Raw genomic sequence first — 16,505 nt, forward strand, 5'->3', positions numbered from 1 at the left:
AGCCCCTCCATACCAGAGAGTGATGTAGCCTGTCAGAATGCTCTCCACAGTACAACTATAGAAGTTTTTGAGTGTATTTGTTCAAGTCAAGTCAAGTCAACTCACTTTTTATTGTCATTTTGACCATAACTGCTGGTATAGTACACAGTAAAAATGAGACAATGTTTTTCAGGACCATGGTGCTACATGAAACAGTACAAAAACTAGACTGAACTACGTAAAAACAACACAGAAAAAAAGAAACTACACTAGACTACAGACCTACCCAGTGCTGCATAACAGGCATTACAATAAATAATAGACAAGACAATTGGCACAGTAGAGGGCAGTAAGTTGGTGTCAGTCCAGTCTCTGAGGAGTCTGATAGCTTGGGGGAAGAAATTGTTACATAGTCTGGTCGTGAGAGCCCAAATGCTTCGGAGCCTTTTCCCAGATGGCAGGAGGGAGAAGAGATTGTATGAGGGGTGAATGGGGTCCTTCATAATGCTGTTTCCTTTGCGGATGCAGCGTGTAGTGTAAATGTCCGTAATGGCGGGAAGAGAGAACCTGATGATCTTCTCAGCTGACCTCACTATCCGCTGCAGGGTCTTGCGATCCGAGATGGTGCAATTTCCAAACCAGGCAGTGATGCAGCTGCTCAGGATGCTCTCAATACAACCATTGTAGAATGTGATGAGGAGTGGGGTGGGAGATGGACTTTCCTCAGCCTTCACAGAAAGTAGAGACGCTGCTGGGCTTTCTTTGCTATGGAGCTGGTGCTGAGGGACCAGGTGAGATTCTCTGCCAGGTGAACACCAAGAAATTTGGTGCTCTTAACGATCTCTACCAAGGAGCCGTCGATGTTCAGCGGGGAGTGGTTGCTCCGTGCCCTCCTGAAGTCAACAACCATCTCTTTTGTTTTGTTCACATTCAGAGACAGGTTGTTGGCTCTGCACCAGTCTGTTAGCCACTGCACCTCCTCTCTGTATGCTGACTTATCGTTCTTGCTGATGAGACCCACCACGGTCGTGTCATTGGCGAACTTGATGATGAGATTCGAGCTGTGTGTTGCAGCACAGTCGTGGGTCAGCAGAGTGAACAGCAGTGGACTGAGCAAGTAGCCCTGGGGGGCCCCCCGTGCTCAGTGTTGACATGCCAAATCTCTTCAAACTCCTGATAAAGCTGCTGTCTTGCCTTCTTTATGACTACATCGATATGTTGGGACCAGGTTAGATCCTCAGAGATCTCGACACCCAGGAACTTGAAGCTGGTCACTCTCTCCACTTCTGATCCCTGTGTTTATCCTGGCCAATTCCCTCAAAATTAGCCCCGCTAAGTTTTAGGACCCTAACCTGGGGACCTGTACTATCCTTCTCCATCACTATTTTAAAGCTAATAGAATTACGATTGCTAGAGACAAGGAGCATCCTAACTGCCCTGTCAGTTACTAGCCCTGCCTCGTTACCAAGAGGAGACATAGTTTTGCCCCCTCCTGTGCAGGGCCCTTTATACATTGTCTCAGGAAACTTTTCTGGGTACACTTCACAAGTTCCACCTCATTCAATTATTTAACACAATGCGTGATCCGGTCAATACCAGAGAAATTAAAATCTCCCACTAATAAAATCCTGTTATTCTTACAATGACAAGCAGTGTCTCTATGCATCGATGCCTCGTTTAACTTTCAACCGAGTGATGGGGTGGGGGTCTGTAATGCAGCTCCACATTTCTATCAGATCTCCTCGGATTCAACCGCTGATAAGCAATGTACAACAAGTTAATTTACCATCTAATTAACTTACTCAAGAGCTGATTATTGACTACAGGAGAAAGAAACCAGAGGTCAATGAGGTGGAGAGGGTCAGTAATATCAAATTCCTCAGTGTTTTCATTTCAGAGGATCTGTTACAAAAAGGCACGACAACCCCTCTACTTTCTTAGAAGTTTGTGCAGATTTGTCATGCCCCCTAAAAACTGATAAATTTCTAAAGATGCACAGTGGAAAGTATCTTGACTGGTTGCATCATGACCTGTTAGGGAAACGCTAATGCTCAGGAATGGAAAAGCCACGAGAAGTATTAGATACAGCTCAGTCCATCACAGGAAAATCCCTTCCCACCATTGTGCACATCTACGAGGAGTGCTGTTGCAGGAAAGCAGCCTCCATTATCAAGAACCCTATCCCTAACATCGAGGCCTTGCTGTCTCCTCACTGCTGCTATCGGGAAGGAAATATAGGAGCTTTAGATCTCACACCACCAGATTCAGGACCAGTTATTAATTACCCTTCAGCGATCCGGCTCCTGAACAAGTGTAGATAACTTCACTCACCTCAACACTGAACTGATTCTTCAACCTGTGGACTTCTTTTCAAGGACTTTACAACTCAAGTTCTCAGTATGTATGCATTTATGTATGCATTTATTTTGTGTTGTACAGTTTGTTTCACATTTTTATCAGCCTTTGAGAATTTTTTTCATTGATTCTGTTGTCTTCCTTTGTTATACTACTGTGAACACCTGCAAAGAATTGAATCTCAATGTAGTATACAGTGACATATATGTACTTTGATAATAAAGTTACTTTTGAACTTCTAACTTAGAACATGACATTTGGGAGGAACCAGAGCATGTGGAGCAAATCCATGTGTTCACAGGGCGAACATGCACACTCCACTCAGACAACAGTGAAGGTCAGGTCTCTGGTGCAGTGAGGCAGTGGTTCTACTACTGCAGTATGAAATTTCTTATCATTGTGTACGTTCTGCTTGCATTTGTTTGGTCTGGTCCTGCAGAGCAGTTCCAAAAGGTGGAAAGCTGGATTTCAGTAGAGGGCACACTGCAGAAGGCCGTGCACATTGAGCTCACAATGCAGGGCCGAGAGACACAGCTGCTGAATGCACCATGGGTGGCAGTGGTCCAGTCTGGCTGGATGACAGCAGCAGCAAGGACACTGGCAGAGTGGCAGGGGTGAGAGGACAAACGCAGGCACCCTGAGGAGGGACAGCAGATCTATGTTCCAGAGGATCAACTTCATTTCCAGGGAGCCGGTCTTTGATGCCAGTTTGGCCTTCCTTACCATTCTCCCGGAAATCTGTTGATTAAATTTCTACCATGAAGGTAAGGAAGTCCAAATAGCCATCTGAACAGATGTAAAGAGCCAGTTGGTTGATGATGAACTGAACCATAGCTTAGAATGACTTACTGTATATATCATAGTAATGTTAAGGAAAAATGCAAAGCATTCAATGTCATTGCTGTTATTTTACAGAAATCACTTTGGGATAGCCTTTTGGCAAGAAACAGGTTTAAATAATTAAGATAAGGCTTCTTTCGGTCAGGGTCGACCATGGATGTTGCATGTCTAGATACACAAGCCAGGGTAGTACAATATAGAGACCAAGCTGTTGCTCATGTAGCAAGTTCTCCCTCTCCATACATCTGATGATGATGGCAAAGACCAATACAGTTTGGCACCAGCAGCATAGCAGGAGTTGCCAGTCAGCATTGAACTTAATGTGATACTGCCTTAGGGACTCCAGATCTGGATTTTTCCCTTGATGTTTACTCCCAAAGTCTTCACCATGAGTGGGTATAGCCACAAGGTAGCCGAGGTTTGAGATCAGAGTTTTCTTTCTCCTTGATGAGCTGCAAACCACGGTTGATGAGTCCCAATTGACCGAAGTGACTGGTTATGTGCTAGTAGCCTGCCTTTGCCCCTTTTCCTGTCAGTACAAATGGTTCTGCAGGGCTTAGTAGCTAAACCACATGCGAAGGTCAGGAGCTGGACGTGGTTGTCAGAGGCTTTTTGAGTCGCACACCATTTGAGAGGAATTAACAGGTAGTGGGAGCTTGTCCCCATTACAACCCCTTGCTATAACAACCTTAAGGAACCTTTTATAATTAGTATTACCATTATATAAAAAAACAGCAAGAACCAGAAAAAAACCCACAATAACAATTAACTTTGGCGAGGAAAAACATTCCTTAATTTCTTGGCTATGAATTTTCATTGGATGAAAGCTAAATGGTGACACACTATCATGCATGAGGTATTGGAGGAACTCAGCAGGCCAGGCAGCAACTATGGAGAAGAATAAACAGTCATCATTTTGGGGTGATGTCGACTGTTTATTTCTCTCCTTAGACCTGCTGAGTTCCTCCAGCGCTTTGTGTATTTTACTCTGGATATCCAGCATTTGCAAAATCCTAGGTAGCTGCCTACCTGCCGGCATGAACATTCAAATCACAGACCTCCGTTGATACCCCTGCCCCTCCCCACCCCATCCCTATCTATAATTTTAGTCTGGTTCTCTTTCTCTCTCTTTCCCCCCCCCCCTCACTATAATCTCCCCCCAGCCCTACCTTTCTTTGTCTTTTATTTCCCATAATTCTCCACCTTCCCCTAGCCCAATTCCCTTCAGCCTATCACTTCCCACCTCTCTACTTCATCCCTCCCCCCACTTCTTATCCCTCTTTGACCATCCCATGTTACTTCACTCCTGATGAAGGGTTTTGGCCCGAAACATTGTCACTACCTTCTCCCATAGAAGCTGTCTGGCCTGCTGAGTTCTGCCAGCATTTTGTGTTTTTATTTGCAAAATCTCTTGTGTTTACACATTATCATAATTCTGTACCTGGAACTTGCTGGGAGATCCCAGTGATTTTGCAACTAATGGCAAGTTCCATATGTTTGGATGCTGAGCAAAAGTGGACATTCCAAACTTGCTGGCTGAGCCTCAATGGCAACTTTCTGGCTGTACTGTGGAATTTCCATGTCAAACCAAATGCTGTACACAGTTGGCTGTTCCCTTCTGAATTAGATTCTTGACTGTGGAATTAACAATCTGCATTGATCAAACATAGTAAGGCAGGATTACCAGGAGTTTCAGGATCTATAGAGGCACTATTTGAAATCATTCATTACCTGCGGACTTGTTGGACACTGAGTTGGGGGAGAACTCACTAAGAATGATAGAGCTGTAAAGTGTAAGATGAAGGCTTGTTATAAGTGGTTGAGTTCAGAGATCATGATGTCTGCTTGGGACTCCAGCAACACTGGAGCAAATGGAGGTCTAATCAAGGCTAATGTAAGAGAAAACTAAAGGACTGGGGTCAGAAGTGTTCTGGATAGATGGATTATCCACAGGATTTTTTAATGGAGCAGCACCTCCATGTTCCAGTAGAAAACCAGTTTTCCTTCATTCTTACATACACACACACGTGACACAACTTATGACACTTTGATTCACTTGAGGGTCTCACAATTGCTTACCTAGCAATTGATTGGAAGACAGATTGCTTAAGTGCCATTATAGCTTTGAAATTCTCATCAATTGCAGAATCCAACACTTGGAACTTAGTTGCTGCTCAGATCTTGAGAATCTCCCACTTAAATTTAAAATGGAGCCAGAGGTTTTTGCCTTCATGACTGTGCATCGCAGTCGCATCTGTTAGCATTGACGTGGTGGTCATAGCTTCTGCATTGCCATGTGGTAGGCTGGAGTTGGCCTCTTCTGTATCTCACTTAGTTGTAGTTGACTGTACACACTCTGCATATGCTGCAAATCTCTGAGCTAGAACCCTCTGTCCGGGTTATGAGCTCACCCGTTACCAAATGATAAAGGTCATTGATCTGAAACATTGACCCTATTCCTCTCTCAGAATGAGAACCAGGTTTTTTAACACTGACATATAGAAAATAGAACATTAGAGCACAGTACAGGCCCTTCAGCTCATGATGTTGAGCCAAACTTTTAACCTACTCTAAGATAAATCTGACTCTTCACTCCTGCATAGTCCTCCATTTTTCTGTCATCCATGTGCCTACCTAAGAGTCTTTTAAATATTACTAATACATCTGTCTCTACCACTACCCTTGGCAATGCCATCTGGGCATCCAACATACTCTGGATGAGAAAACCCTAACTCTGACGTTTCCCCTATACTTGTGCTCCCTTGTATTAGCCATTTGCATTCTGGGAAAAAGTCTCTGGCTGTCCAATCGATCTATGCCTCTTATCATCTTGTACACCTCTATCAAGACACTTCTCATCTTCATTTGCTCCAAAGAGCAAAGCCCTAGCTTGCTCAGCCTACTCTCATAAGACAAATTGTCATGAAATTTGTTGTTTTGGGGCAGCAGTACAATTGCCACACATTAAAAAAAAATGACTATAAGTTCCAATAAAAATAAATAAGTGGTGCAAAAAGAGAGCAAAATAGTGAGGTAGTGTTCTTGGGTTTATGGACCATTCAGAAATCTGATGGCAGAGGGGAAGAGCCTGTTCCTAAAATGTTGAATGTGTTTCTTCAGGCTCTTGTACCTCCTTCCTGATGGTATAATGAGAAGAGGGCATATCCTGGAAGGTGAGGGTCTTCATGATGGATGACATCACCATTTGGTGATTAGCATAAATGGCTAAAAACATTAATTAGTATAAAATGCAGCATTTGTGGTTTCAAGTTCCTGAATGTCAACATCTCTGAGTGATGACCTCAAGGGTGGTGAGGTTAGAGCCCATGATGGAGTTGGCTGACTCTACAACCATCATGATCCTGTGCATTGGAGCCTCCATAGCTGACAGTGATGCAACTAGCCAGAACACTCTCCATGATACATCTGTAGAAATTTTCTAGAGTCTTCGGTGACATACCAAACCTCCTAAAAATCCTAATGAAGTATAGCTGTTGGCGTGCCTTCTTTGTAATTGCATGAATATATTGGTCCCAGGATAGATCCTCAAGAGACGTTGACATTCAGGAACTTTAAACCACAGATGCTGCATTTTATGCTAATTAATCTTTTCAGCATTTCATGCTAATTAAGCTCTCAGGCAGGCTGATCAATGTTCTATTTCCATGAGCACTTTCTGAGCTTTTGTACGTTGCTCATTCGCTATCCTTCTCTAAACCTTTGGGCAGACTTGGTGATCAGCTTCTCGTTTTAGAAAAGTGTAACCACAGCAATATTCTGTCTTGGTCTGGCTGCAGTCCACGCCTCCCTGTTGATTCCTCTCTGGCTAGTCCTGTCTCTAAACTGACCTCAGAATATGAGCTGAGGGATGTAAATAATGAATGCACTGATAGATGCCATGATTGTATCTGTTTTTCTGCAGAGGGCCTGGCCAGGTGCCATCAGTTATGTGTTTGAGATGAGAGAGACCTGAGGGAATGGTGTATTAATGGAAAGGCCACATTGGACCATCTATGTGCATTAAGGAAAAATAAATGCTAAGATAAGGGGATAGTGGAATGCATTAGAAATGAACCAGCAACATTTTAAATGATCACTGATTCACACTGGCAAAGCCAAGCCCTTTAACTAACTGAACCACTGGATATGGTCAGACCCTCTCCTCTTGGTATGGATGACTGATAAAGTTGTGCGAGATTGAAGTTGTTTGGAGAACTGGCAAGTGTATGAGTACTTGTTTAGCCTGATACAATTGTTAATATTTTTTCTGACTTTTACCCTTGGAGTGCAACTACAGAGATCAATCTTTCTGGTCACCTCTTCCGTCTGGGGCTTTATTTCTGTCTGATGTAGCTTACTGATTGTCCTGAAGGTGTTCACTTCTTTTCCTGGTTAGGGTGTTCTATGAGCCAGAGTCCATTCTTACATCTCTCCGACAGAAGAGATTTGCAAAGTTACTGAGTAGTTGGATCAACTTTTCTTTAAGAAATACAGACATGAATTGGTGCTAGTTGCTTTAAATTAATGCATGCCTAGCTCTTGCAATTGCTCCCAATTTCAATGAAGAAATGGGAATAAAAGTTGTGATTGGAGCCTTCAAAGCACACAATTGCGTACTTAAGCTGTGTAGTCAAAAATGCCCATTAATGTCACTGGAACAGACTGGCGCAAAACCTAGACAGTGGCATTGATGCACATCTGATGCTGGCTAATGAACTCGTAGGCTGTAAATAATTAGTAGAGTGGAACGAAAGGCATGTGTAGGAACAGAACTGAAGACTCTGGAGATGCATAGTGCAATGCCGTGCAACAGATTTTTGAGCCGGTTGGTTCACTGAAACACTGTCATCTGTCCTTTCTGTGGCTGGGAGGAGTCAGTGTGCCATGTTTATATGGAGTGTGAGAGGTTGCAGACCCAGTTTCAGTATCTGAAGCGGCTGCTCATCAAATTCTGGTTGCACTTCAGCCCCTACTCCTGATATATGGTCATCCAGTACAGGGGGTGGAAAGGTAGCTTGGGGGATCTCCTGGTGGGCTTGCTCCAAGATGGCCATTCATGGGTCTGGGTAGCAGGCAGTCGAGGACTCGTTCGTGCCCGTTTGTCCTTGGAGAGGGAGCGTGCACAGTGGGGGGTTTCCAGGGATGGTGGACCCCAGGGAACTGAGTGTTTTGTAGATAATAATAACCGTATTTTAATTTCAAATTGTAAATAGTTTTATAAATCCCTGATCATTTTGTGTATTTTGAGAGCGAATAAACTTTTGTAGTTCAGTGAAGAAAAAACAGAACCTCTGTTACTAGGGGATAAAAGAATTCAATAATTTTGCAGAACAAATGGAAATTAATCTGTGTTTGACTTGTGTTAACAGTACAAATATTCTTTTCTTCATCAGGGATCATACTCACGGAATTTCAGTTTTTTAGTTAATATTCACCTCCAGTATGAAAATAAGCCTGTACAAGGACAACAGATTGTTCTACAGTTTACTCAGGCTGGAGAAGTCTAAGCACCAACTTGTGAATCAGTTTAGCTCTTTTTATATGAGTGTTGTATTCTTGTGGCATATAGAAATAAATGTAACAATTGCTAAAAAAAAAATGACCTTGAAGCTGGAACTGACAAGGATCATAATTTAAAGTTTACTTCCTTGGTCCCTTAGTATGAGGTGAAGTGTACAGCTCAGCTTTCCTCTGAATATCAAGTGGTGAAATATTACTTACGTATCACCATTTAATTAAAACGTATTTTATCTCTCTTGCAATGTGGCTTGTACTGATAGCTTGAGTCAGTCAGAGGAATAAAGAGGATGCTGAACACTTGAGGAATTTGTGATGTTCTAATGAATTCTTAAGCATGCAAATTAAAGGAGGATGGTAAATTTGGACAAGATAGGATTATTTAGCAGATTCTGAAGTGACAAAGTGAGAAGACTCTTCCCCACTTCTCCACTTGAAATCACTGACGGCACTTTAAATTACGAGCCCTTTTGTGCTGGTGAAAGAATTTTAAAAGCTTATGGTTGTTTATCGATCTGATGGAGAACAGATAACAAAATAAGGAATTGTGGATCTTGCTTACAGAAATTGGTACTATATTTCTCACTTTGTGAGGGGACTTTGAATACACATTAAGTCAATGTCCTAAAGCAGTAGTTTCCAAAGTTGGCAATATTTGCCCCCCTGGGGCTGACGGGAGTTTCTAAGAGGGCGATAAAGTTTAAGGGGTTGGGGGTAGGGTACTTGATGGCAAGGGGGAAGCCAATGGATTAGAGGCTTAATTTAATAAAATAATTACTTATAAGCATCTGATTTTCATTGCCTCAAAATTGATTACAATGATTGCCTCATCTCTTCCTAACCCATTGTTCTCTTAGATTTTGCTTGAAGTGCATTATAATTGTTGTAAAGCAATGTGACAGTTCTGTATTTGGCATGTCATGAAAAATCTGAATAGAAGAAATTGTGTTTTTCCAAGCCTGGCTTGCACGCTATTACCATTCACTACTCTAGTACAGTGTTAGGTCGTACAGTTTCCATACTCTAATCATTCAGTGACGCAAGTGTATAAGATGATGAGAGGCATTGATCGTGTGGATAGTCAGAGGCTTTTTCCCAGGGCTGAAATGGTTGCCACAAGAGGATACAGGTTTAAGGTGCTGGGGAGTAGGTACAGAGGAGATGTCAGGGGTTAAGTTTTTTACTCAGAGAGTGGTGAGTGCGTGGAATGGGCTGCCGGCAACGGTGGTGGAGGCAGATATGATGGGGTCTTTTAAGGGACTTTCAGATACGTACATGGAGCTTAGAAAAATAGAGGGCTATAGGTAAGCCTAGAAATTTCTAAGGTAGGGACATGTTCGGCACAACTTTGTGGGCCAAAAGGCCTGTATTGTGCTGTAGGTTTTCTACATTCCTATGCTTCTAATTCCTGTGAGTTATGGTATGGCAATCAATGGCACAAAGTTCTGAATATTCTCTTTGGAATGGTCTTGACCACATTTCTCTGGTGCACAGCCCCAACTGAGATATCACTGCCCCACTTTATGTACCTTCAACCAGAGAGCAAGGTTTTACCTGAGCTATGATGACATCCTAACTTTTCCCTTCATTGATCACAGGGCTTGAGGTTGAATTTAAACAATAGGCAATTGACTGTAGTCATTAATCCATAATATAAATGGCAGAAGCAGCCCAAATATAGACAGAATGTGGAGTATTTGAAATATGGATTTATACCAGCACCAAGCAACCAACAGCAGCCAATGTGTCTTCTGTGAGAAAATGTTTTTTTTCAAATGAGGCAATGAAACATCTAAGCTCCTTGAACATTTGAAAAAAATATGCTGTCTTTAACTTTCCTTGTCAGCCGTGGTTTGGTCATCCTCTTTTTAGAATACTTTTTCATCATTGGGATGTATCTATCCTGCTTCCAGAATTTCCAACTATTGCTTCTCTGCCAGCATCAATCCCAGTGTCATTTTCCAGTGAACTTAGGCCAGCTCCTCTCTCATGCTTCAGTAATTCTCTTGTAATACTGTAATACTGATAAATATGACTTAAGCATATTGAAATCACCCATCACAATCACAACATTGCCTTTTTTACATACCTTTTCTATCTGCCACTCTAATTTGTATCCCGCATACTGATTACTGTACGGAGGCCTATATATAGCTGTCATCTGGGTCCTCTTACCCTTACTGTTTCTTAACTCTACCCACAAGGATTCAACATCTTCCAATCCTAAGGCACCTCTTTCTAAGGACTTGATTTCACTTTTACTGACAGGATCATCCCAGCCCCTCTGCCTACCTGTCCATCCATTGGATACAATGCTTACCCTTGGATGTTAAGCTCCCAACTATGATCTTTCAGTCACAACTCAGTGATGTCCACAAAGTTATACCTGCCAGTCTCCAACTGTGCTACCGGATCATCTACCTCATTCCATATACTGCAGGCATTCAAATATAACACCTTCAGCTCTGTATTCATCACCCTTTTTGATTTTGTCCCATGTTACTCCTCAACTCATCCCATTGACTGCAATTTTGTTTTCTACCTAACTCCCAAAATTCTCTCTTCAGGACCTCCTCCTTTTTCCTATTTATACTGTTGGTATCAATACGTACCATGACTTCTGCCTGATCACCCCTTCCCATTAGAATGCTGTGGATCTGATCTGAGATACCCATGACCTAGGACCTGGGAGGCAACATACACAGAATTTGCCTCTAACTATGGAATCCACCATCACTACTGCACTCCTTTCCTTCTCCCTTTCCTCCTCTGCCATAGAGCCAGACTCAGTGACTGAGACCCAGTCGCTGTGGCTTCCCACCAACAGTATCCAAAATATACTTATTATTGAGGGGAACAGCCACAGGCGTACTCTGCACTGGCGACCTATTCCCTTCCCTTCTCCTGACAATCACCCAGGTATCTGCTTCCTGCAACTTAATGGTGATAAACTCCTGGTAGCTGTTATTTTTCTCCCGTATGTTCTGAAGGTCATCAAGCTGCAGCTCCAGTTCCTTACCACAGTCTCTAAGGAGCTGCACTTCTTGCAGATGTAGTTATAAGGGGACTGAAAGCCTCCCAGAGTTCCCACATTTCATAAACAGAACATACCATGAACCCTGGATCCATTCTCACTGCACGAGCTATATACTAATGGGCAAAAAAGAGGGAAAAAAACAGACTAGAAACTTATTTTGAGTCTCCACTTGTTCTTTTTGAGTCAGAGCCTGACTGCTCTAACACTGTCCACTCAAACAATGGCCACTCCACTTACACCTCACTTCTTTTTATTGGCCTTTGCCGAGTGCCTAAGATTGCAACCCACCAAAAAGTCAAGATACTCCAAGCCGTTTGCTGAGGCATATCACAATATTTTGCTAATAGGAGCCAATAAGCTCAGATTGGAAATCAAACCTGGGACTTTGCATATTCAGCGACGACTGAATATGCTGGCTGTGAGTTGGCTAGTCAAAACCATTAGCTACATGATGTATGTAGTGGCACTTCGCTGAAGCAATTTTCTGGATGAATGGATGTGTTTCTAAACTCCCTATTCTCACATCTACCCAGCTCAAAATATATTTTCTTATCCCATGCATCTAGTGATACGTTGAAAGGCAGTCTAACTGCATTGACTGATATATCTTGAGACAGTTGTCAAATGAAATATTTTATTCCTTCTTACAGGAATTCCCTCAGGCAATCAGTGATCAGTTTTCTTTGGGGGAAAAACGGAGATGACAATGACATTTGCTCTGTAAACCAACGGAGCTACATGCGCACATCTCAGCTAATGATTGCTGTTGATTAAGTACTTCAATGAAGTTTTTGCTTTTATATTTAGAGCCTGAGGCTACCAGCCTACAGACCCAAACTAACAGTGCAGCATAGCTCATAACTGTATGCAGACATTTGAATACTAAAGTGGATTGTCATTTCTATTTTTATCTTACCTTTTCACTAAATGATTCTCGGATTTATCTGAATTCATTTCTGTTCCATTTCAAGAGCAGAATTGACTTGCTTCGCTGCAGTTTTTAAATATTTTTATTGAGGGAGAAATGCGGATGATATTGTGTGGCTGTGAATCAATAACTAATACACTGCGCTGAAGGCAGAGTGCACTAACATTAAATAGAAAGATTGAGAAGGATTGAGTGGTGCTTTGGGTCAGAATTCTATGCTTCCACCTCTGGGACCTGGGCTTGAATCAATCGCAGTCTCTCAGCTCAACACCTGCAATCTCTAGCTTCTAGTGCGAGTGAACTCATAACATATGACTGCACATGGCTTGGTACAAATTAATAGCAAAGTACTCAATTTCACTCATCTTGATGTATGATAGGTAAAAGAAAAATCATGATGATGGAGCAGAGAGCTGGCTCCCTGAGGACAGGGTTAAGATATTGTGAGCTTCTTTGTACTGACTGCAATATATCTGGCTTTGGGGTTCTTCATTGTGACATCGCTTGTGGAATATAATAAAAATACTAATCTTCTTGCACTGATATTCCACATCTTGAATAACAAAAAAATACCCAAAAAATGCAAAATTAACAACAATGTATAATGAGCATGAGAGTTATTGCTGAATTGTAAATTAGTCATGTGCACTCTTTGAAATGAATTTACATCATCTTCTATTCAGCATACATTACCACAGTAACAGTCATTAAAATGAAGTATTTCAGAAGATATACTAGTTGGAGGAAAGTGTTGCCACTCAGCCAGTGGCCTTTGACTTTTCCTTGGTAAAAACGTGTGCCTGGAATTCAGGAGGTTTAGTTGCAATATTGGCACACATGTCACACATGGGCAGAGAGCAACGGATTAGTTATCCTTAAAGAATATTCATTTGCCTCTAACAGACGCAACGTCATTATATTTTTGTGTAACGTGCAGCAAAGTGAAAAAATGCCAATTATTTTTCATATTCTGTGACAGCATGAAATGTTCTCTCACCCGCCCCCACACTCCACAAGGTCAGATATCTTATGTTGTATTTGTATTGTTTTCTTCTTAAGGTCTGATTCGGTTACAAGAGCTCATTAAAGCTCCATCTCGGTATAGTATCCGCTTGAAGATTCGGCAGCTTCCTGCAGATACAAAGGATTCCAAGCCCTTGCTGAAGGAAATGAAAAGGAACAAGGAATTCCACATAATATTTGACTGTAGTCACGAAATGGCGGCTGGGATCTTGAAACAGGTAAACAGTTCCAGGACCAAACCAAAAGTCCATTTGGTTAAAACAGGCTGAACTATAATTTTACCAAATAAGATGTAAGCAGATCCCGCCTCCTTGATGGATTTCAAGTTGTATGAATTTTACAGACCCAGAGGAGTCATCAATATTGATGATGGTGGCACATAAATACATGTTTATTAACAAGGTTTTGCTCCCATCTTCCTGATTTGGACCTTCTCTATGGGGGGAAATAGTAATGGATTTAGAAAGAGCAGATACAAATCTGTATGTGGCATTCCCCACACAAAATTCATACCATACAACTGACAACACGAGATTTTCTTGCTCTCTCACCTTTTATTGTGACACCTTTATCACAATAACAGTGGCTCAGAGTCAGGTTTATTGGGTGCCATTATTCTGTTTGTGTTACCATGATGGGTTGCTTCACTTTGTTTCTGAAGCTGCACAGTAAATAAACCAAATTTTAAGCACATTAAATAAAACCTGCAAAGTTTAGAATCTTTCAGGTAAAAGAAGGGAAGTTCCTCTCAGCTTTTTCACTCACGCAGAAATAAAAATAACTCAAAAATGCAGCAAATATTCATCAAGCCAAGCAGCATTGGTGGAGGGAGAAGCAGAGTTAAAAGCTCAAGCTTGAGTCCCTTTGCTGAACTGCTTTTCCGGAGTTACTTCCAGCAAAATCCAAGCCCATTCTCACATTCAATTTTAGTAAAGTAACTCTTGAAGTACAGAAGCAGCTCTGAGGGAATTTCTTGCCTCTGCTTAGTGTAGCATATTACATATTCTGTTACATCTAAACCACTGCTGTGTTGAACCCCTTTAGCTTTTGATAAATATTTAATTTTGCTATAAGCTTACAAGATATTAGCATAACTATTGCATTTTCAAATTTGTTTTGCCATTGGGAACACTTACTGTGGGTTTAGTAATATGTCAGTGATGAAGTTTAAAGTTAACATTATTATTAGCCAGGCAATGTCTGCTTGGTAAAATAAGGTTGTAATTTTTACATAACCATCACCCACTGGCTTTGATCCACCTCTAATCAATCTTCTCGTGAGTTAATTCTTCACCTAGAAACTTAATCTTTAACAAAAATGTAATATTTTTACAAAAAGGGGACAAGGAGAGCCTGAACTTGATTCAATTATATGACTTCCTTTGGGTGTAGTTAAGCGTTACAAAGAATTGTTATCTGAAGTTATGTGACTACTTATTTACGAGGTGAAGCTGGGCCAGTATATGTTTGAGCTGAATGGGGTAAAATTAAACAAAGACAATTCAAAATGATGAAAGTATTTGGCAGTGTAAATAAAGAGTTAATTTTTCCAGTGGTGGGAAATAAAGAGGGTATATACTGTATATTTAAAATACTTTAACAGGTTGAAATACTGTAGCACTGTAATATATATTTAAATACTGTAGAAGCTCAATGCCTTCTATTGCTCGCTTTGGCCATCAAAACATGGAGGACACTCCCACAGTTCCCGATGACCCTGAGAGCCAATGTGCACGCATGTCACCCGGTACGGATATGGCCCAAGTGCGGAGTAAGAGATACTGAAGCAGGTCGATATTTCACAGACTTTAATGTGAACAAAGTTAAAGGAAGACAGAAATACAGGCTAGGCCAAACAGGGCCGTTGACTAAAACACTCAAATCAAAACCAAAGCCTACACTGCAGCTGAAAAGAAAAGCTAAGAATAAAACGAATACCGCTTGTCTTCAGAGTCAGTTGACTCTTCAGTCCAATTCCTCAGGGAAGGCGGAATGCAGATAAGGAAGCGTAGTTATGTCCATGTACAAGTCTCGACAAATACTACAACAGAATGAATGGAGTTAAATACTATCACAATGAAATAATGATTAGCTGATGTGTCCATATTCATGAGTGCAGTTGTCATAGCTGCTGCGCAGCTGAACCCATGGTTGTGACAGCACATCCTTCAAGAGGGTGAATCCATGGAAACTATCCGGCCCAGAAGGGGTGCCTAGCCGAGTACTATAGACCTGTGCTAATCCACCAGAATGTTTAAACTCTTGCTTCAGCAGTCGAGGTATCCACCTGCTTCAAGCAGGCCTCAAAACCTCCTTGTGCAATTGGGTCCATAATTTTCTCACTTCCAGATCCCAATCAGTTAAGGTTGGCAACAGCACCTCCTCCACAATCTTCTTCAACACATAGGTGCACCACAAGGTTGTGCGCTATGTGCTTAGCCTTCTGCTCTAATCACTTTACACTTAAGATAGTGTGGCTATGCACAGCTCCAAGGCCATAGTTAAGCTTGTTGATGACACCACAGTCATTGGCCGAATCAAAGTTCGTCACAAATCAGCAGATAGGAGGGAGACTGAATATCTGGCTGAGTGATGCCACAACAACCTCTCGTGCAATGACAGCAAGAGCAAGGACCTGACTGTTGACTCAGGAGGAAGAAACAAGTCTATGAGCCAGTCCTCTTCAGGGGAATCCAAGGTGGAGAGAGTCAGCAACTTTAAATTCCACAGTGTTATCATTTCAGAAGACCTGACCTGGGCCCAGCTGGTTAGTGCAATTATGAAGAAAGCATGGCAGCACTTCTACTTCCATAATTTCAGCATGAT

At 41.8% G+C, this 16,505-nt stretch overlaps 1 protein-coding gene across 4 annotated transcripts in view; it reads left to right on the forward strand.

Annotated features, from left to right (window-relative positions):
• Positions 1-16,505, forward strand: part of LOC140733312 (glutamate receptor ionotropic, kainate 2) — a 518,933-nt gene that overhangs the window by 235,399 nt on the left and 267,029 nt on the right. For all 4 annotated transcript variants that reach the window (XM_073056472.1, XM_073056470.1, XM_073056471.1 and 1 more), the window contains exon 5: positions 13,716-13,897. In XM_073056472.1, coding sequence (XP_072912573.1) covers positions 13,716-13,897 — 182 coding nt within the window. The remainder of the gene's footprint in view (positions 1-13,715; positions 13,898-16,505) is intronic.

Source organism: Hemitrygon akajei, chromosome 9 (genome assembly GCF_048418815.1).
Source record: "Hemitrygon akajei chromosome 9, sHemAka1.3, whole genome shotgun sequence".
Taxonomy (NCBI): domain Eukaryota; kingdom Metazoa; phylum Chordata; class Chondrichthyes; order Myliobatiformes; family Dasyatidae; genus Hemitrygon; species Hemitrygon akajei.